The sequence below is a fragment of the Podarcis tiliguerta genome (assembly GCF_965153285.1).
Source record: "Podarcis tiliguerta genome assembly, chromosome: 1".
In the NCBI taxonomy this organism is placed as follows: Eukaryota; Metazoa; Chordata; class Lepidosauria; order Squamata; family Lacertidae; genus Podarcis; species Podarcis tiliguerta.
Genome location: NC_139534.1, coordinates 30,796,548 through 30,819,325, shown reverse-complemented (window position 1 = coordinate 30,819,325; position 22,778 = coordinate 30,796,548). Strand labels below are relative to the sequence as shown.

Sequence of the window (22,778 nt, the reverse complement as noted above, 5' to 3'; positions counted from 1 at the left end):
AAACCATGACTTAGCACCATCCAAGCACAATTGTAAAGCCTAGGACCCACTTTCACAGCCATCATGAACCACATGTTGGGAAACACTGTCTTAGACCACTTGGCTACCCCCTCTCCAAATGTGGATGGATACACTTTCCTTCCTCCATGGGCCTAAAGTGGCAAAACCTGAAGACTGCTATGGATCAAATCTGGCAGCATCCTTCAATGTTCCTGTTTTAACATCAGGATAAATTTGGGCACTTTTGGGCTATGGAAGATTGTTTCTTTGACGTGGGTTAGAACTGTGTTTCAAACCTTCTGGATGCAATGTGTCGTGCAGTGTAGTGGTTAGAGTGTCAGACTAGGACCTTGGGCCAGTCACTGCTTCTCAGCACATCCTACCTCACAGGGTTGTTATGGGGAATTAAATGGGATGGGGGGGGGGGAGAACCATGTACGCCCCCTTGAGCAAAATGGAGAGAAGCAGTGCTGGACTTAGGACACCAAGCTAGGGGGGTGCAAAACTGAAAAGATCTAAAATTGAGAAGGTCCATTTAGGGCATCAAAGTTTGGCCTCGCTCAGTGCACCATATTACCAAAGATTGCCAAAGTCTGCCCTTGAGAGCAAGGTGGGTTATAAATGCACAAATCCATAAATAATTTCAGGGGTGCCAACTTGAATAAAATATTTGGGTGGCAGGTAATCCCCCCTTCCCATGACAGGGAACACCCACACCATTTGATCACATGATGGGGTGCCCCACACCATGTGAGTGGCAATGCCCATCAAATATTGTGTGTGTAAAACTGCTGCTATAATAGTCATCGATTTGGGCTGAATTGGGCGGGGTGGGGGAAGAGAAATTCCTCCTCCTCTACTCCTCCACCTCCACGATCCCGGAAGGCGGTCTCTCCACTTTTTACCTTTCTCCGCCCTGCAATCTGGGTTCCCACCGGCAGCCCTGGAGGCAGCCGCCGCCTCTCGGGGTGTGAGTGGGAGCCATGTGACTCGCCGGTGAGTCGGGGCGTGCGGTTGCCTCCTGCTTCAGAGCTACCTGATCCGAATACTAAGCAGAGAGAGGCGAGCGAGCGGCGCTGCCTCTGGTTGTGCCAGAGACACGCCGAAGGAAAGAGCAGCAGCAGCAGCAGCAGCAGCCGCCGCCGCGGCCGCCACTGCAGAGAGCGAGCGAGAGAGCGAGGCGGCGAGGGCGCGCGCGCGAGAGAGGGGTGCCGGTTCCCAAGAGCGCAGAAGATGGAGATTAAAGACCAAGGGGCGCAAATGGAGCCGCTGCTGCCCACGGTAAGGAGCTGCGGATTGCGGAAGGCGATGGAGGGAGGGTTGCGGGGACGGCGGTGCCGCAAAGGCCAGTCGTCGCAACTGCGCGTGGATGATGCTCTACAGGCCGGCGACGCGGAGTTGGAGAGCCCTCTACTCGCCACGGCTGGGGAGGGGGGGGGACACCCCGCGCTGGGCCCAGGCTGCGCCCGCAATGCTCTTTGCTGCCTTCCAAGAGGAGAGAGGGGAAGGGGGAGAGGGAGGCCTAGAGGGTCGGAGAGGGGGGGAGGCATCCTTTGGCCGGGTAAGGCGAGGAGTTGGTTGCATCCTGTAAGGAAGCGGCGAGTCCACGACTGCTGTCTCTCTCCCACACCTGTGATGTGGGCAGTTCCCCCTGCTCTCGCTCTCGCGCACAGGTTGGAGACAGCGGTGGTGATGAGGAGTCTCTCATTCTCTGCCTCTGGCACACTGGTTGCCTCATGAGAGTCCTGCAAGGCACGCGCAGGGGCGCACACAGGCAGTCTTCAGAGAATTTCTGTGTGCGTGTTCTCCCTCTCCTCTCTTTCTCTTGGGTTTCTTCTCTCAGTCTCTCTCTCTCTCTCTCACACACACACACACCACACAGATTGCCAGTGTGGTGTTCCCTCACTCACCAAGACTGGGTTCCCTTGCTTTCACATAGGTGTACATCTTAGGTTGAGTTTGCTGCTGGGGTTTTGATTCTTTCAGGCACAGGCCATCTGTTGAGGGGCTCTCTCCTGCACACCTGCATGGAGTGGGGTTCCATCTCTTTTCCTCTCTCTCTCTCTCTCTCTCTCTCACACACACACACACCACACATGGATTAGCTCATGAGTTTCTGCTCCCCTCAGTCACACATACAGACACACAAGCAGAGCAGCTGTTGGGATGGTTGCTTGCCTCTGTTGTATACATACAAGATGCCTCTTTCTCTCTCTCATCCCTTGTGGGTGAAGGTTTCGTTCTTATAAGTTCTGTAGAACTTTAAATTGAGCTATGTCCCTTTTCTATAGGCATAGGCGTATCTGTATAATTAGAGAGGAAGTCTCCTGTAATAACACCTGAACATTATCAAATCAATATGATTTAACCCCCACAGTATGGAAAAATGGCATAGACGAGTAAGGATTATAAGGTATCCAACAACATTAAAAGTGCAGACCCATCTTTCTGACTCCTTTTGCACACCCATAACACATTCAGTTCTCCTTTCCCCCAGTTTAAATTCTCTCTTTAGAAAACGCAAGGGTATTACACTTTCTTACTCTTCATGATTTGATAGGGGGAAAGGGCTATATATTGAATAAAGATATCAGATGGTAAAGTTCTCACGTGAAAGACTACTTACATACATTTATTTAAGGGCAAGTTATTTCACACATGCTCACTGCAAGATGTTGTTTCCTGCATGGACCCTCTTCCCTAAAGAAAAATGGTTGCTGCCATGCTGCTAAGGCTTGTGGAAGATAGTAGGTGGAAGAGGGAAGGGGGTGACTGCATCTGTGGATGAGTCAGTGTGTGTGAGAGAGAGGGAGAGAGAATTCACATTAATTATTGTATATCCCTATCTGTAGGATGTGCAGATGTTTTCTACAGGTTTAATTCTTTGACCATGTACTTCATATGATGTAGACTTCAACTGTAGTCAAATGACTTACTTCCGCAAGTGACCCGCTCTCTGTTTTGAGATCTCTGCTGTATTAACTTGATTTGCAGCCTTTGATGATAACAGATGGCTACATTCAACAGTTGTCACCAAGCCACACCATCGCAGCTTTCTCTTAACTTTTCCTTGGGGCAATATGGGAAGAACAGTGACAGATTACATGGTTTGCTGTGCTCACTGTTTGAACCAGCGGGCAAACCAGGAGATAAAACCAGAGACAACATGGGGATGGTAGTAAAAATGGCCTGCCGTACAGGACCGAGATAAATGCATGCAAAGTGCTTTTAAAACTTTCAAGTGCAGCCTGAATGTTGACAGTTATAGAGTGGCAGCACAGTAACATCACCCAAGGAGGTGATGCAATTCAGTGAATTTCCTTTTAAAAAAATTAGACAGCCAAGGGATCAAAGCCCCCCAGTGTAACAGAAAAATCGAGGCATTTACAAAGGAGTTCATATGCCGTGAAACATGAAAGTTGTAAGTTAAAGCATCTGTGTTTGCTGCTTATTTCAGGGACGGGGAACCTGTGGCTCTCCAGATGTGGTTGTACTGCAGCTCCCATCATGCAACTAACCAACATCTGGAGGGTCACAGCTTCCCCATCCTTGATTCACAGGATGCAGAAGTTATATATTGTGCTCCCTTACAAGTTAGCTTCTAGAGCCCACACTCCCCCCTTTGACTGAGGTGGCAGTGGAGGTGGGGGTGGGTGGCTTAAAAAGCGATTGGAGCAAGTCCCGGCATCATCATGAGGCCATGAAGTCAGCAAGAGAAAGGAGGAGGCAAGCAAGCCATCCATTTGTGAGTAAACATGCAACAGATTGACCCTCAGCAACAGATTGACCCTCCTCTAAATGAATGAAAGAAATATCTAGGATTTGCAAAGATTTCCCAACCTGGGAGTTGACAAACCAATGACATGTGTGGGTAAAGGTAAAGGTACCCCTGCCCGTACGGGCCAGTCGTGTCCAACTCTAGGGTTGTGCGCCCATCTCACTTAAGAGGCCGGGGGCCAGCGCTGTCCGGAGACACTTCCGGGTCACGTGGCCAGCGTGACGAAGCTGCTCTGGCGAGCCAGCACCAGCGCAGCACACAGAACGCCGTTTACCTTCCCGCTATAAAGCGGTACCTATTTATCTACTTGCACTTAGGGGTGCTTTCGAACTGCTAGGTGGGCAGGAGCTGGGACCGAACGACGGGAGCGCACCCCGAACCACCGACCATGTGATCGGCAAGTCCTAGGCACTGAGGTTTTACCCACAGCGCCACCCGCTGTATTCCCTGTGGGTACAGGGAGGCTAAAAAAGCACAACACAAGCAGTCATAGGATAGGCATTGGGACATGGTGCAAATGTTAAGGGGGTTGCCTTAACGTTTCCATGCTTTCAGGGCATGAATGAGTTTGTAAATTCCTAAACATTGGTTTTTTGATCCTAGAATGGAGTAACTATGACAAGGGAACGCTGGCATCCCTGGGCCTTTCACATCCACTCCAGAATTCATGAAAAGCAGTGGTTAGGATGATGATTCTCAGCTAGAGGTAGACAACTGGGAACTAAGGATGGTCACAGAGATGTTTTCATCGGGTTCCCAACATATCCCCAGAACATCCCCTTTGTTGTTAGTCATTTTCAGCAAGGTGAGCCAAGACCACAAGCAAAGGAGTCTGTAAGCTGCTCGTCCCCTCAGTGTGAACAGTGCAAACTTTTAAGTGATTTAAGGCCCTTAAAGTGAAAGTGCCTTGCACTTTGTACATAAGGAGTGAAGTTAGTGTCTTTAGTGAGTGTGCTGCATCGTAAGACAAGAACTCTGCTAAAGCCTCTTTTACTGTTCACGCTGGAGAAGAAGGCGTTGGAGTCCTTTGCCTCTGGCTGCCTCATGGAATGCAGACAGTTGGCAACAAAAACAAGTTTTGCCTTTCATTGTTCAATTTAAAATATATCCTGCCCGCCACAATGGCAAGCCAGCAGATATAGACACACCACTATCTCAAGTTGGCTGGAGGTGATCTGTATTAATCCCCGCACCTTACATTTTTACTTGAAATGACCCATTAACATTTTGTGGCTTTTTCCTGTCAGGCAAAAGCTCCATAGCAACCCTTTCAAGTGAATAAGGTTTTACTTGCTTGCTGTGCATATCTGGAAGGAGGTTTCAAAATACCCGTTGCTGCGCTATGGTCAGTATTGTGCTCTCATGCAGGTAGCTTGCTTGGAGAATCCTTAATGCAAGATGTTTTCTTTCTTTCTTTCTTTCTTTCTTTCTTTCTTTCTTTCTTTCTTTCTTTTAACAGCCAGTGTGGTGCAGTGGTTAGAGTGTCAGACTAGGACAGGGGTAGGCAAACTAAGGCCCAGGGGCCGGATGCGGCCCAATCGCCTTCTCAATCTTGCCCGCGGACGGTCTGGGAATCAGCATGTTTTACATGAGTAGAATGTGCCCTTTTATTTAAAAGGCATCTCTAGGTTGTTAGTGGGGCCTGCCTGGTGTTTTTACATAAGTAGAATGTGCCCTTTTATTTAAAATTCATATCTGGGTTATTTGTGGGGCATAGGAATTTGTTCATTATTCCCCCCCCCAAATATAGTCTGGCCCACCACATGGTCTGAGGGATGGTGGACCGGCCCACGGCTGAAAAAGCTTGCTGACCCCTAGACTAGGACCTGGAAAGCCAGGGTTAAAACCCTACTGGGTCATGAAACTCACTGGGTGACCTTGGGCCAGTCACTGCCTCTCAGCCTAACCTACCTCACAGGTAGTGGGGATTAATTGAGGAGAGGGAGAACCATATACACAGCCTTGCGCTCCTGTAGTGGGGGGAGGGGAGGCGGGACGTACAACATACTAAATAAATATATAATAAGACTGCTGGGGCCTATGATCTCATTGCAAATATGTCCAAATTAAATTTTACAAAGCCGTACGAACCTCTGGGGGACACGGGTGGCGCTGTGGGTTAAACCACAGAGCCTAGGACTTGCCGATCAGAAGGTCGGCGGTTCGAATCCCCGCGACGGGGTGAGCTCCCGTTGCTCGGTCCCTGCTCCTGCCAACCTAGCAGTTCAAAAGTACATCAAAGTGCAAGTAGATAAATAGGTACCACTCCAGCGGGAAGGTAAACGGCGTTTCTGTGTGCTGCTCTGGTTCGCCAGAATGACCCGGAATCTGTACGCCAGCCCCCTCGGCTGATAAAGCGAGATGAGCGCAGCAACCCCAGAGTCGGCCACGACTGGACCTAATGGTCAGGTGTCCCTTTACCTTTAAGAGCCTCTGGAGATCATGAGTAAGCTTAGCAGTCAAGGAAAGGTCCTCTTGTGAATCTTGAATGGGCTAAGTTGCAGGAAACAAAGAGTAAGAATAAATGGACCATTCTACAGAGGGTTGTTTTTGGGACCTGTGCTTTTTAACACTTTCATAAACAAGATGAGTTTGGAGTGAACAGTGAGGTGGCTCTTCTGATGATGCTCAAAAGTCCACACTTTCACTCCTTCCACACTCCTCTTGTTGCTGCATCAGAAAGGAAGCTAAGCAGAGGCTGATTAGTCATTAAGTTTAAATCCGGGCTTATGGTTTGTTTGTCCCCCCCCCCCCAAGTAATGCATTGTCAATTAAGAACAAACTTTGGGACTTTTGAGTGGCTGGTTTATGCTAAACCATAGTCTTAACTATGGTTTAACATGACATCTAAATCAGACCAGACAATTTTCGAAAACATAAAATTGCTGACCGGGTAGCAGATAGGTACATACATACCTATAAATTTTCTTACATATTTTATGTATCTGTGGTATTTTTTGTTCCCAGTGTATGAGATATTTTTGCAGTTGTGGTTGCACCAATTTACACACATATGGACTCAATAATATGTTAATGAACATGTATTCTGCTTTTTTTGTTACATAAATATCCAAAGCAGCTAACAAAATACATAAAAATCCAAAATCAGCAAAGTATCACATCATAACAAAACAGAGACAATCTGGCACATGATTCTTTCTTCCCTCTTACCTACAAAGCAATGTCATATCATATTCCATTTTGAATCAATTTCCCCCTGATCATGAGATGATGAAAGGCAAGGAGCAGAGGGGACGAAAAGGAGTTTTTCAAGAGAGAGAGAGTTGCAGAGGCTAAGTAAAAAAAGAAAGAAAATGTCTTGTCCTGTGTACCTGCCTGCTTTCATCTTAGGGACTTAAGAAGATCCATACTGGATTAGTTCAAAGACCTATATAGTCCCAAATGAAGGTTCCCACAGTGACCAACCAGAGGCCTATGGAAAAACCACAAGCAGGACATAAGGACAGTAGCCGTCTCCTTCTTGTAACCCCCAGCAACTGGTACTCAGGATAATTTTTTCTCTTGATTCCAGAGATATATTTATATATCATTCATTCAAGAGTCCCTTCATTCAAGAGTCCCAGGGAGTCAAATTGATCACATTTAATAACAAAACTTTTAAACAAACCAAATCGCATCAAAAAATTAATAATCACAAATAAAATCGACAGCGGAAGTGAAAGTTTATTGCGACCCAATGAAGAAGAGAGTTTGGATTTTATATCCAGCTTTATCACTACCCGAAGGAGTCTCCAAGCGGCTAACATTCTCCTTTCCCTTCCTCCCCCACAACAAACACTCTGTGAGGTGAGTGGGGCTGAGAGACTTCAGAGAAGTGTGACTAGCCCAAGGTCACCCAGCAGCTGCATGTGGAGGAGCGGAGAAGCGAACCCGGTTCCCCAGATTACGAGACTACCGCTCTTAACCACTACACCACACTGGCTCTCTTATAGTCCATTCATTTGTTTAATCCCCTTTTCAAACAATCCAGAGCTCAGAAACTGCTCGTGCTAATGAAATTCCTTGTTGCAGAACGCGCCTAGAACAATGGGAGTTTCGAACGCTGGCTCTAAACTATTATTTGTCCAAATAAACCAAGATCAAACTGTGATTTCTGTGCCTGGCTTGTTTGGATAAAATAAAATAGTTAACTGCAGTCAAGGTCCTCAAGATGTGCACTCCAGCACTAGAGAGTCTGGTCACACAGATCTTAAAGCTCTTTGAAGAACTATTTCTTTTGAAGGAACACAACATCTAGAAAATGGCAGGGCATTGCTTCTTGTTAGAGGATCAAATGCTCTTGCAGCGGAAAGAAAAAAACTACACAAGGTGAGCCAGTGGGCTGCAAGCAGTTTCCCCCTTCGCTCGCTAATTATGAAGAGCATATTCCCCCTTAGTGATATTATGGCATCTAAGGGAAATAACAGGAAGACTGAAGCTCCTGTAATTTGAAGTGCATCTGCCAAGAATTTGCAGAACCAGCCTCTTCCCCTAGCTGGTGCAGTGGAGGCTGACAAAGATACTAATGCTATGTTGATTCTTAAAGCAATTAAAGCCACAGGAGTCTATTGAAGACTCTGTTGATCAGCTTCAAGACTCTGTTGAAAAAATTGCTCTTCAACTCAGAAGATCTAACTTGAGGACACCGCTGCAGCTCATAAGGCAGCACTACAAAAGCCTAACATTTTTGTTAGGCTAAATAATGGTTAGCAGTGGCGTAGCGTGGGTTGTCAGGACCCGGGGCAAGGCAAGTAATTTACGCCCCCTAACCCGTGGATTTGCGCCCCCTAACCCATGGATTTGCGCCCCCTAACCCTAACCCCCAGATGTTGCGCCCGGTGCGGCCGGCCCCCCCTGCACCCCCCACGCTACGCCACTGATGGTTAGAACAGGGGTCAGCAACCTTTTTCAGCTGTGGGCCGGTCCACCGTCCCTCAGACCATGTGGTGGGCCGGACTATATTTTGAAAAAATATATATGAATGAATTCCTATGCCCCACAAATAACCCAGAGATGCATTTTAAATAAAAGGACACATTCTACTCATGTAAAAATATGCTGATTCCCGGACCGTCCGTGGGCCAGATTGAGAAGGCGAATGGGCTGCATCTGGCCCCTGGGCCTTAGGTTGCCTACCCCTGGGTTAGAATAAGAGAACTTGAAAGCCGTCCCCTTAGATCCAATCTCAGAATCCCTGGCATCCCTGATAATATTAGTGAGCAAAGTCAGCCTGTTCACTTTGTTGAGGATATTTTATGAGAGGCGCTAACATTACCGGAAGATTACTAGCTGGATATAGAGAGAAGAAGAAGAAGAAGAGTTTGGATTTGATATCCTGCCTTTCACTCCCTTTTAAGGAGTCTCAAAGCGGCTAACATTCTCCTTTCCCTTCCTCCCCCACAACAAACACTCTGTGAGGTGAGTGGGGCTGAGAGACTTCAGAGAAGTGTGACTGGCCCAAGGTCACCCAGCAGCTGCATGTGGAGGAGCGGAGACGCGAACCCGGTTACCCAGATTACGTGACTACCGCTCTTAACCACTACACCACACTGGCTCTCATTGTGTGAGAGCTCATTGTGTGTAAGCTCCTTCTCTGGGACCCACTTCATTGGGAAAATTTTGAGGTTACAGGGTTTCTGCTAGAGCATTCTGGAGAGAAGGGGAAACTTCAACGAGGGAAGACAACAGCACCATATCTTACACAAAACAGATGTCCCACCAGCAGAAAACCTTCCACAGAACACACCTACTTCCGAGAGAGAAAAATATTATTTATTTTGTAAAATTTCTTGCATTTTGTGTGGGTAATCAACAGCATTCATCTTACAAGGCAGGAGACCCTGACAAACATCTTCCTGGAATAAATCCAGTGCTGGCCTCAACAAGTGCACAGTGAGACATTTGAGTGTTCCCAAGTAATTTCTTCTGCTCTGTCTCTGCTGGATTTTAGACATCTGAAGTGTCTACAGCTTACCTTTGTTGCTATGGTGTAGCTGGAGTGAAATTTTGACTGAGAGCTCATCCTTAACTCAAAACTTTTTCATTGCTGTTTCCTTACATTCTTACCTGCTTTTTGTACTTGAGAAAAAGACACGTCTCTATTTTGGTGTTCATCCTGGAATGCTATTGTGGAAATCAGGCATGCCCAAAGTCCATTTTGGGGCCTAATCCGGTTTAACCCTGGGGTAAAACCCTGAAAAAACCTCAACAACTTCAGTCCTAAAAAAAGCTCAGCAACTTCGGTTGGTCCTCGCACATGTTCACTTCATCAAAGCTGGCCCTTTTTGAAAAAAGTTTTGGCACTCCTTCATATATATATACACACACACACATATATATATACAGTCATATTTCGAGTTAAATGTGCTTCAGGTTGAGCGTTTTCAGCTTACGCTCCGCGGCGACCTGGAAGTAATGGAGTGTGTTACTTCCAGGTATCGCCGCATGCGCAGACACTGAAAATGATATCATGCGCATGCGCGGAAGCGGCAAATTGCGACACGTGCAGACACGGGCTGCGTTCGCTTCAGGATGCGAATGGGGTTCCGGAACGGGTCCCGTTTGCATCCAGAGGTACCACTGTATAATAATAATATAGATAATAATTTATTATTTATACCCTGTCCATCTGGCTGGGTTTCCCCAGCCACTCTGGGCGGCTCCCAACTGACTATTAAAGCACAATACAGCATTAAACATTAAAATCTTCCCTAAATGGGGCTGCTTCAGATGTCTTTTAAAAGTAAGATAGTTGCTTATTGCCTTATATGTGGGTTCAGGTGTGTTCCTACCATTTTAGCAAGTATAATCAGGTGGCTAATGGGAGGAGAGCACTGAGGGGGACCGTTGGGTTGTACTATCATCTAGAGCTGTAAGTTTTAGTGGTTGTTGTTTTCTTAGCCATTTTGTTTTCGCTCCGCTTTCCTTTTTGCCTTTCAGGTTCTTAGAGCCTTATCAAGTTCCATCAGTATATACAACATACTTGTTGTACTTGTTTGTTCAGCATGGAGTTTTTGCTCCAGATGTTTGTATTACAAAGATGTTGTGGTTTTCAGCACTGCAATATGGAGGCCTGGAAAAGTGTCCTTTGAGCATACCCACAAATAGGTTGGGTGGTAGTTTTTTTTAAAGTTATGATTTATGTGGATTTTTGTTAGCTGGGTTTTATGCTTGGGTTTAAGGAAATTTAAGGATACTGCCCCCCCCACATGCATACATACGATGGCGTTAAATTTTATTACAGTGGTACCTCGGGTTACATACGCTTCAGGTTACATACGCTTCAGGTTACAGACTCCGCTAACCCAGAAATAGTGCTTCAGGTTAAGAACTTTGCTTCAGGATGAGAACAGAAATCGTGCTCTGCTGGCGCGGCGGCAGCAGGAGGCCCCATTAGCTAAAGTGGTGCTTCAGGTTAAGAACAGTTTCAGGTTAAGAAGGGACCTCCGGAACGAATTAAGTACTTAACCCGAGGTACCACTGTACATGGAATTGTAAGGGCTTGGGCTCTTGTAACTAAAGAAAACAGGTGCTTTCTAAACTTAAAAATATCAAAGCTGATGTGGCAAGAGGCACATCTGTTTATGGATGATAAAATATACACGTTGTGAAGACTGAGTAGAGGTAGTCTATGCTGATGATTCTAAGGGTGCAAGAGTGCCAACCTGAATAAAATATTGGAGGTGGGGCAAGTAAACCCCACCCCAGATAATTGACCACAAGACGTGGTGCACTCACTATTTGAATGGCAATGCCCATCAACTTAGAGGAGGCCTGTCCCCCTCAAATAATTTATTGGGGTGGGCAAAGGAACCTTGGCTTCTACAAGTTGGCTTCTGTGTAAAGGTGTGGCTATAGTTACGCATAAAATGCGCCTCTTGTAGTGTTACAAGCAGCAATTGTTCCAGGTGAGTGATGCCTTATTTTGTTGGCAAAGACCTTGGATATGATAACTGCTATAGTGAATGTTAATGGTCCGAATTTGGACTCTGTTTCAAGAGTGATTGAGATAATTGTGTGATATGACTTATGAGCATCTGGTAATTGAGAGAGATTATAACGATATTCTTGACCCAGTTTTAAACAGGGATACTCCTTTCCATAAAATCCAGTCTTCAGTAAGGTCAATGCTAAAGGCATATATGTCTGAATTTGGATTGACGGTTGTTTGGCATATGTTACACCCAACAGAATGTGGCTTTTCTTTTATCAGTACATGAAGGTTGTTTTCTGTTACAATTACTTTTGGTTTCTTCTTCCCTACTTCAATACGTATCAGCATGTCATATTGATACTTTGATACATATGGATCATGCTCCAGTATCTCTTGCTGTGCAGTTAACAGATGTGGCAAGAACATCTGGCTCTTGGCGTTCAAATGTGGTGTTGTTCTGGAGTGTCTCAAGGAGTTGGGAGTCGAGGGTGCTACTTATAGCATGGGTAGGCAACCTAAGGCCCGGGGGCCGGATCTGTCCCAATCACCTTCTAAATCCGGTCTGCAGACGGTCCAGGAATCAGCATGTTTTTACATGAGTAGAATGTGCCCTTTTATTTAAAATGCATCTCTGGGTTATTTGTGGGGCCTGCCTGGTGTTTCTACATGAGTAGAATGTGTGCTTTTATTTAAATCTCTGGGTTATTTGTGGGGCATAGGAATTTGTTCATTCCCCCCTCCCAAAAATATAGTCCGTCCCCCCACATGGTCTTAGGGACAGTGGCACATCCCCCTACTGAAAAAGTTTGCTAACCCCTGACTCATAGGGTCTCTGCCAGAACATAGGACTAGGAGATTGTAGCTCTGCTGCATTGCTTTTGTGCTGTAAAGGTAAAGGGACAGGGACCCCTGACCATTAGGTCCAGTCGTGGCTGACTCTGGGGTTGCAGCGCTCATCTCACTTTATTGGCCAAGAGAGCCGGCGTACAACTTCCAGGTCATGTAACCAGCATGACTAAGCCGCTTCTAGCGAACCAGAGCAGCACATGGAAACGCCATTTACCTTCCCGCCGGAGTGGTACCTATCTACCTACTTGCACTTGATGTGCTTTCGAACTGCTAGGTTGACATGAGCAGGGACCGAGCAACGGGAGCTCACCCCGTTGCGGGGATTTGAACCACCGACCTTCTGATCAGCACGCCCTAGGCTCCAAAGGTCTCTTCTGTCTTCTGTGCTATTTAACACCTGTCTGAAACTGCTGGGAACTTTCATCCAGGGATTTGGAGCATCATTTCATCAGTATGCTAATGATATGCAGAATCAGGAGAAGCTGTGAAGATAGGTGTCTGAAGGCAATGATGGACTGGATGGGGGCCAATAACCTGAAGCTGAATCCTGATAAGATGGAAATGCTGTGGGTGGGTGGTTCCCATGTCTGGGAATTAGGTGTGTGACCTATTCTGGGAGAGGTTGCAGCTCCCTGGCAGATCAGTTTTGTAGTTTTATAAGGCAGGGTGGCCAATGTGGTGTCCTCCAGATGTTGGTGGACTCCAACTCCCATATTCTCTGACCATTAATAATAATATGAATCAGATCAATGCCTCACCCAGTCCAGCACCCAGTTTGCCACAATGGCTACTGTTGTTCCCCTGCAGTTGCTAGTAAGTGGCATCCAGCCTCTGAACATGGGAGTCTTCCATCATGACTTTAGCCACTAATACCTTTGAAAGCCATCTAAGATGTAGGTGCAGTTGCTGTCACAACGTCATGCAGCCTCCATCGATTTATTATGCACTGGGTGAAGCAGCACCTTCCTTTGTCTGTTTTCAATCTTCTCCTGCCCATCAGTTTAATTAAATATCCCCAGATTTAGGCTTATTAGAAAAAGAGACAAGCTTCTCTAGGCCCTCAGTCTCTTCATATGCTGGTGATGTGCCAACAGTAGGGTGCTGCTGAGCTTACAATATTTGGAATTAATTCCTGTAAAAAGAACCTGCAGCGTCGCAAGTCTTCACCAAGAGAAATAACAGGAACGAATGCCCTGTATGAAATTTCACGATGCAAGTCAAATTTGATCATATTTTCATTTTGATTTGAATACTTATCCAGTATATCTGGGTATAAATTACAGATTCTTTTTGCAGTTATCTGATTCTCCTTCCCCACCTTCCTGCTTAGTTTTCTTGAATACCTGTTTTGTTCAGTTAGACTAATGAAATAAAAAATTAGAAACAGCTGGGGGGAGGTGGGATAGAGGGAAGGAGAGGGAGAAAGAAGTCGTATTTCAAAGTGGCTTTTGTCTTTTTAATCATTTCAGTTCTTAAGACCAGGAAATGACCTCAGAGTGATTTATGTTCAGTGGGGAAGGCATCCTAGTCATATGATATTAAATAAGTAACCATTATTTTTGGCTGAAATTTGTCTGTTTGGAAAAGGGTTTTGAGCATGTAATAATATTGATAATTCTCAAATATAATCATGGTCTACCTTGTTGGAATAATAAGGTACAAGATCGAATTAAATTATACTCTTCAGTTGGAGACACATAGAAGATGCAGTATAGGATAATGTGATTAAATATAGTCAACTTTGTTCTGGCAAGATCCATTTATAATGTGGAAGAATTGGAATATTAATGTGATATTTTCCTTCTTCTTATTTGTATTCATGAAGAGCAGAATAATAATTGTAGAAGTGCCAGATTGGCTCTGCCAGTGTGTTTGCACTGCACTGACAGCACCACCACTCCTGTTCTCTGTCTCGCCATTCCAGTGAGCGGCAATGACTCATTTGCCAGGAGGTCAGTTAAGTGCCTCCACTCCACTGCTGTCCACGACTGTTTAAGCCTGAGGGCTTTAGTTCTTGACCAAAGAAATAGTTTGGGGCTTAGCTTTCATCAACCCATTCAGAATAATAATAATAATAAAATAGCAAGGGAAAGAATAACTTTAGATTTGTTTTTGCCCAAATCTTTGCAGGCTGATCCTGCCTCTTCCTGTCTTTGACATAGCACAAGCAGAAGCAACCTTTGCATCATGTGAGAGAGGAAAAATAGAGCAAAGCTGGAAAGTGATTGGAGACCAGCTCCCAGCAAAGGCAAAATAATTCCCTTGCACTGGTGCTGGGCATTGTGGTCATGATCCTGTACTGCACAGCATATATTCAGAATCTTAAGAGATTATTCTCTGTGGAAGGCTTTCTTCTCTTGTATTCTCTTCTCCATGTGAAAAATGTACACTCTTATTTCAGGCACCACCCTAAACTATGGTTTTCTTATGCCAAGCACAGTTAAGAACCCACACCATGGTTTGAAGTTCCAGACGTACGGCAAGTAATCTGTAGTTTAGAGGTGCTTGTCTGCTTCCATCCGATCAGCACACAGCTTCATAAATCTGCTTCTTTCTCCATGGCGCAGCAGTCTTTGTAGGTGGAGCAGTGGCCCTAGCTAGCTTTCTGGTGGTTTGTGAATTCCAGCATGAACACAAACCACAGCTTGCAGAATTTGTGTTTGCAAATTCAAACTGTGTGGTTCAATATCCTGTTTTGCAAACCATGGCTTGTAAATTGGCATAGCTACAGACATGACGCCAAATGATGGTTAAGGAAAGACCATAGCTCAGTGATGGCAGAGTACATGCTGTGAATGTATAAGTGTCTCAGGTTCAATTCATGACTTCTCTAGGTAAGACTGGGAATAGGCCCTGGACAGCTACTTCCAGCCAAGAACAGTTTGGGGATGGGTAAACCTGTAATCCTTCTGACATTGTTGGACTCTCAGTTCCTATCCGCACCAGTTAGAGATGATGAGACACAACAGCATCTGAAGTGCTACAGATTCCTTATTCCTGGAGTAGACATCACTGAGATCAATGGACCAATGGTCTAATTCAGGACAATGCAGCTTCATGTTTGCAATTTAGCTTTATGTCTGAGTACAACAACTGTCTCAATATAGTCAGCATTGTGCAAATAGTTGTTCATGAAGCACTGGAAGAAATGCTGCCAGCAATTGCAGTTTGGGAAGGATTTTCAGAAGTCTCTAGCACACTAATCTATGCACAGAGAGACTTAATTGCAGTAGTTTCCTTGCATAGCCAGCAAAACTTTCAGAAAACAATGCTAGGAGCAAGAGATAGGCAACGCATAAGGATTTATTTTTAAGAAGAGAGTATGCTACAAGAGAAATGACAATAGGCTATGAGAGGGGGATCATGACCATTAAATGATGAAAAGCACCCAAAGGAGCCTCTGGTAGGAGGCTGCTTAGTGCATCTCTGTATGAGTCATTGTTCTCTTCCTGCAGGCTTAGATTACTGAGCTTTTTTGGCCTGCAATGTAATTTTTTGTGGGGGGTTTATAGCGCAAGTCTCAGAAATTTGGGAAACACTGAAGGTTGACTCAAGTAAAATGTGACACTGATGCATTCATGGTGATGGAGAATGGTCATTTGCATACCCGCCAATGCGGAAAAAAAGGAACGCCCTGTTTTTTCATGTGAGATTGCAGAAGCCATTTTGAGTGCTGCATTCTTGCCTTGAAAGAAACACATTTTTCAGGGCAAGATTGTGGTCTGGGTCCCGGAAGATGCACGTCCCATTTTTTTGATCTGCAAAAGTTGGATAGTATGCATTTGAGTGTGCGTGCGCACGCACGCGTCTTCGTCTTCTCAGTTTGTGATCCTTTTCTTGAAGAAACAGAATAGAAAAAGGAAGAGAAAATTAGCTTCAGTTTGTGTATGTGAGCACACACAAGTATGTGCATGTAGGGGAGTTTAAGCAAGATTATGATTTCACGATACCACCAGAATGCTGAGATGCCACCTCAGAGTAGGGAATTAATCAATGTGATTTCCATAGCTTTTAGGCTAAGGAAGTGCTGACCTGATGGGTATTTGCAAAAGTTTGTGGAATGGTCATGCAAACCAGGGGCAAATGGTTGAGCAAGACTATTTTCTTCCAACATTTCCTCCTATGTCCAGTTTCTCACAGACTGAAAAAAAAACAACCCTGCTGGGGTGTGTAGATCCCCATTCTTATGTTGCATTCATCGAGCTGCTATAACATTCCTTCTTTCTGTGTGGGTCTCAGAACTAGAGTCCTTACTCGGGCTTCCATGTCCTAACTGGTCCTGCTCACACAAGAGGCAGGTAGGTTTATAAACCGCTTATCCTGATTACAAACTCACATAGCAACCTTCCTTTCCTGTAGTTAAGCTGAACAGCTCAGGCCACCTTCCACTTGCTCCAACATACACACTGAGATGGAACAATTGAGAGCAACACCCCGTGGGACTAAACCACACCAGGAAAGTATGGGGGGGGGGGAACCAGACTGTTCCATTACAGTTCCCTCGAAAATGCATCCAACCACAGTTGTCATTCATTCCAGACTCCACAGCATCTGTTAATTGGAAAGCATTATCACAAATCCTCTTGGCTACCTCACACACATTGCACTGCCAATTCTTTGGAGAAGGAGAAGTCGAAAGGTGTCTGCTTTTTTTTATATCTAGTGTGACATGCAATAATGGTTAAGTAATAAGAAGTGTGATAGACATACTCTTCCCACGTGTGTCTATTGCTTCTATCTGGTGAGGAGTTTTTAGGTGTTTCCTTCATATCAGCTGTACAGTAGCAGCCTCGCTGACAAGACTGATCATTGTAATCTTCTGCGTGCTTATTTGTTCAGTAGAATTCACTTATGAGTAAACACGCATAGGATTGCACAGTAAATGCATCTTTTAAACATGGTTGAGTGTTTGCAGTCTGCTGCACCCATTGTCAATACTGTGAGCCGTATGCAGTCAGACATGGAGCTATGAATGTATGTCCTAGGATAGGTTCTAGACTCAGGACTGTTGGGGCAGATCCCACGGGAGGGCTTGTATATGCTCCTGGACTCCATCTCCCATCAGGCCCAGCCAGCATGGCCAATAGGGATGATGGGAGTTGTAATCCAGCAACATCGGGAGGACCACAGCCTCCCATCCCTGATTTACACAGAGCTAAGGAAGCAAGAAACATGCAAATGTAGTAGAGGGTCAATCTGGAAGGCAGAATTTATCACAGGCCAGGGTCAAAGCCAAAGAGTGCTGTCTTACAAGGAGCCTGGAGAGACGCATGTGCCGTGATTCTTGTAAAATTTAACTGAGGGAACCAGCTGGAGGGAACCAGAGCATATCTGGAGGAGAGTGGGGAGTCCACCTGTACCAAAAGAGGGTAGTTACCTGAGCAGGGATGGGGAACCTGTAACCCTCCAGATCTTGTTGTGAGGTGTGAAGGCCGCTCCCCGCAAGGCCCTTTCCACCTGGCCTAGGGGGCGAGGCCCACACTCACCCAGCCCTACAGAAGAGGCTCCTCATGAGGCCAGAGAAACATTGCCCGGCTATTGTTTTATTGATTTAATATGCTGTACACTGCTTTGAGGTTTTTATTAAAAAATATAAAGCGGTATAGAAATTAAAAAACTCAAAAATAAAATGAAATAAATATTTTTGGATTACAACTCCCATCATCACTGATCATTGACTATTGACCATGCTGGCTGGGGCTTATGGAAGCAGCACCCAAACAAGATCTGGAGAGTCATAGAATCCCCATTGATGGGTTAGAGAATTATAATGCAATACAGTGGTACCTCAGGTTACATACGCTTCAGGTTACATATGCTTCAGTTTACAGACTCCACTAACCCAGAAATAGTACCTCGGGTTAAGAACTTTGCTTCAGGATGAGAACAGAAATCGTGCTCCGGCAGCACAGCGGCAGCAGGAGGCCCCATTAGCTAAAGTGGTGCTTCAGGTTAAGAACGGACCTCCGGAATGAATTAAGTACTTAACCTGAGGTACCACTGTAGTTGCTCTTATCATGCTATATCTTATGTACAGTTTTTCAGCAAGGTGGTAGAGTGAGTGCTGTGAGTAAGGTGTTTTGAAACAAACCTGAAATATGTTTTGGTTGCTTTGCTGCATATTTTTTCTTCCTCTCTATACTGACCTGAGAGAATCCAGTTAGCTTTGAGTCCAACTGCAAATTCTGCCAACTTGTATGATTTCTATTGGAACATAATGTTTTTTTCATAAATGTTTAATTTGATCTATAAACTTTAGAAAACCGCGCTGCTCTTTGGATGGCAGTGCCAACTTGCTTGTGATTTACATGTATCAGGTGCTAAATACTGAATGCAAATTCAAATTTAATAGCTGACTGTGTATAATTAGCTAAATTCATAAATACCAGATGACACGTTCTGTACTCTTCAGTGCAAAGTTTGCATTTTTAAACAGCACTTTAGATCCAAATTCTCGTCATGTAGGTTTGTGTAACTATGTGAAATTTGCAAATTGTTCTGAACATTCAGTTCAGCTGTTCCCCAGCTGATGCTGTTTACTCTGGAATAGTCCTATTGAATTCAATATGTTAAAAAAACTCATCAATTCACAAATGATATCAAGTTATAAGCAAGACACTGAAAAAAGTTCAAATCTAAGTTGTAATACAAATACTGTCAAAAGCTTTTTGTTACTTAACCTCTCATGTTTTTCTTGAGACACTTTAGTTAAATAATTGTGAGCTATAATTTATTTCTTTCTGTTTTTTGTTTTAAAGAGTTCAAAACTTTACCGGGAACTAAACTGCAATTGTTTTTGGCTAATGCTTGTGTTAGAACTTTGGCTTTTTATAAAAGGTTACATGCAATTTGATAGAATTTGTAAATTGATAGGTTGTTTTTGTCTTGTTTTTATTGTATCTTCTCTTTTTGTGCGTGTGTGTTTGAATGAGCAGACATGATCCTGCTGTGCTTTGTAATAAAGCTATTTCCCCCTCCTTCCCAATTGTGGAGGAAACAGGATGTCCAGGGAGGTGTGCCACCTTCCAAGTGCAAAGATTCACAATGCGACAGAGAAGTTGCCAAGTCTTATAAAACCCATTGACTGCTACCGCTTTCTTCTGATTCATGTGGGTACAAATAATACTGCCACACACAACCTTCAATGTATAGCATAGGACTGTGAGACTCTGGGCAGGGAGCTGAAGAGCCTTGGGGCACAGGTGGTCTTTTCATCACCCCTTCCTGTTTAAGGTCATGACCCAGGAAGAAAGAAAAACATACACAGGTGATGTCATCATGAAGGGCTTCACTTCTTTGGATCATGCCCCCTGCTTCCTTGAGGAAGGACTTCTGGCAAGAGATGGATTGTACAGTGGTTGGCAAGAATCTGTTTGCGAAGAGTTCCACAAACCTGATCAGGAGAACTTTAAGCTAGATGAGAATGTTACAGACAACAAAAGAACACCTAGTACTGGGGATAATAGCTTCATTGATTCACAGGAAACTGAGGTGGTACTCCAGAAACCTGCTAAAGAGCAAGAAACTACAAGAAGGAAGCAGCTGGAGAGAATAAATCAAGGTTTCACTTGTCTCTATACAAATGCACATAGTATTGGAAACAAGCAAGACGAATTGGAGCTTTTAATACAGGATGGCAAATATGACCTGGTAGGCATTGCTGAAACCTGGTGGGATGAGACTCATGACTGGAATGTAGGAACTGAGGGGTATAACCTGTTCAAAAGGAATAGACCAAACAGGAAGGGAGGAGGAGTAGCATTTTATGCTGGGAGGAGCACAGAGAAAAGAGATGCCATGGTGCATCTGCAGCAGCACAACCAGACACCTTCATCTGCCCCTGCTGCAATGAAACATGTCTCTCCCATCAGCCATATCAGGCATTGTAACCTTCCAACAGTTGGATGCCAACCAACCAACCATGGGTGATTCTGATTTGGTTTGAGCTCCTCTACCCCTTTGTTTTGTGTCTTGTGTTTTCATTAAAGAAGAATCTGACCCTGAAGTTTCCCCAATATGTTGTAACTGCCATGCTATTTCTCAGTGGTTTGGCTATGTAGCGGTAATAACTCAGTTTGCTATTGGTATGCATAATATTGGCATATACAATATAGTCAAGCCAACAATGAAGGATGCTCAATATTGGCCAGGAGCTCTGGTTAGCCTTGGTCCAAGGCTGCTACTGCAACACTCTTCTTCTGAATCTTTCAGTGTGTTGAGGTCTTTGAAGGGGATGTTCCTCTACTCCTAGAAATGTTGCTGTGGTTGCTGTGCAATAAGAAATACATTTCTCAGTGCATTCATAAATGCTACATAATTTTATGAGCCTCTCTTCAAGACAGCTGTGCAAGTCAGTCCTCAAAATGGTCAGTGCATTTTTTTTTTACTAGTCCACAAATGCTGATGTTAATTATTTATTTGCTTATTAGTTGTTACATTTATATCTCACCTTTCCTGCGAGGAGCTCAGGGTAGCATACATGCTTCTATCCCTCCTCATTTGATTCTCACAGCAGCCCTGTGAAGTTGGTGAGGCTGAAAGAAAGTGACTGGCTCAAGGCCATGCAGGGAACTCGGTCCAGTATACCTGAAGGAGCGTCTCCACCTCCATCGTTCTGCCCGGACACTGAGGTCCAGCGCCGAGGGCCTTCTGGCGAGAAGCCAAGTTACAGGGAACCAGGCAGAGAGCCTTCTCGGTAGTGGCACCTGCCCTGTGGAACGCCCTCCCACCAGATGTCAAAAAGAAAAACAACTACCTGACATTCAGAAGACATCTTAAGGCAGCCCTGTTCAGGGAAGTTTTTAATGTATGACATATTAGTGTATTTTTGGTCTTTGTGGAAGCCGCCCAGAGTGGCTGGGGAAACCCAGCCAGATGGGCGGGGTACAAATAATAAATTATTATTATTATTATTATTATTATTATTATTATTATTATTTATTATTAATGTCTGAGCAAGGATTTTGAACTCAGGTCTCCTAGGCCATGGTCAAATACTGATCATTACTGCTCTGGTCAGACCTCACCTGGAGTACTGTGTCCAGTTCTGGGCACCACAGTTCAAGAAGGACACTGACAAACTGGAACGTGTCCAGAGGAGGGCAACCAAAATGGTCAAAGGCCTGGAAACAATGCCTTATGAGGAACGGCTAAGGGAGCTGGGCATGTTTAGCCTGGAGAAGAGGAGGTTAAGGGGTGATATGATAGCCATGTTCAAATATATAAAAGGATGTCACATAGAGGAGGGAGAAAGGTTGTTTTCTGCTGCTCCAGAGAAGCAGACATGGAGCAATGGATCCAAACTACAAGAAAGAAGATTCCACCTAAACATTAGGAAGAACTTCCTGACAGTAAGAGCCGTTCGACAGTGGAATTTGCTGCCAAGGAGTGTGGTGGAGTCTCCTTCTTTGGAGGTCTTTAAGCAGAGGCTTGACAACCATATGTCAGGAGTGCTCTGATGGTGTTTCCTGCTTGGCAGGGGGTTGGACTCGATGGCCCTTGTGGTCTCTTCCAACTCTATGATTCTATGATTACACCACACTGCTTCTGTTTGTAGCATCTTAAGAACCTAAAGACCAATGCTTGCCTGCCCAGAAGAGATTCTCATTCATCACAGGTGATTGTCCAGCTAGCTATTTACATGCCTGCTTGTAAAGTATTACCATATTTTGTACTTGTTGCCACTTATTGAATAATCAGGCATTTGTTGAGTAGATGCAAATGGGGAACTTCCTTTATCACCGTCTTCCCAGCCTTGCTAACCCATTTGGCACTATAATTGGTATGCACACTCCGTGGCCTATAATTTCAGTTTCAAGACATTCACTGACTGCTGCATCACTCTGGAAAATGTTTGGTAGCTAAATTAAGAATTTGGAAATGCATAGTAGGCAGCAATTCTGTCACCCATGAAGATGTTCTTCCCAAAGCGCTCATTCCCACAACGGTTTTCTAATTTGGCTCCTGTTAAAGCTGGGTAGAATTGACTCATATGTCATCTTGAAGCTCCCCCACAGCTGCGGCTCTTTCCCCCTGCCTCTTGTGCAATGCAGCAGTTGCAAGCCTGGCCTGGAGCATGAAATCATGAGTTCCGCAGCGTGGTCAGGATCAGTCTTGGGTTGGCAAGCTCTGACTCAGGAGGTGAAGGAAGAAGCAGAGGAGGGGGCTGAACGGTGGGAGCATAGGAGGAGGGGAGAACCTCACCTTCACACCCTGACT

At 44.9% G+C, this 22,778-nt stretch overlaps 1 protein-coding gene across 6 annotated transcripts in view; it reads left to right on the top strand.

Annotated features, from left to right (window-relative positions):
* Positions 1–871: 871 nt before the first annotated feature.
* The window catches only part of SLC4A10 (solute carrier family 4 member 10), a 156,377-nt gene continuing 134,470 nt past the window's right edge, over positions 872–22,778 (top strand). For 3 of the 6 annotated variants that reach the window (XM_083406510.1, XM_083406506.1, XM_083406509.1), the window contains exon 1: positions 872–1,281. In XM_083406510.1, the coding sequence (XP_083262636.1) occupies positions 1,234–1,281 (48 nt within the window). In that variant the 5' untranslated portion in view covers positions 872–1,233. The remainder of the gene's footprint in view (positions 1,282–22,778) is intronic. The other 3 variants (XM_083406513.1, XM_083406508.1, XM_083406511.1) reach the window with 2 other exon arrangements.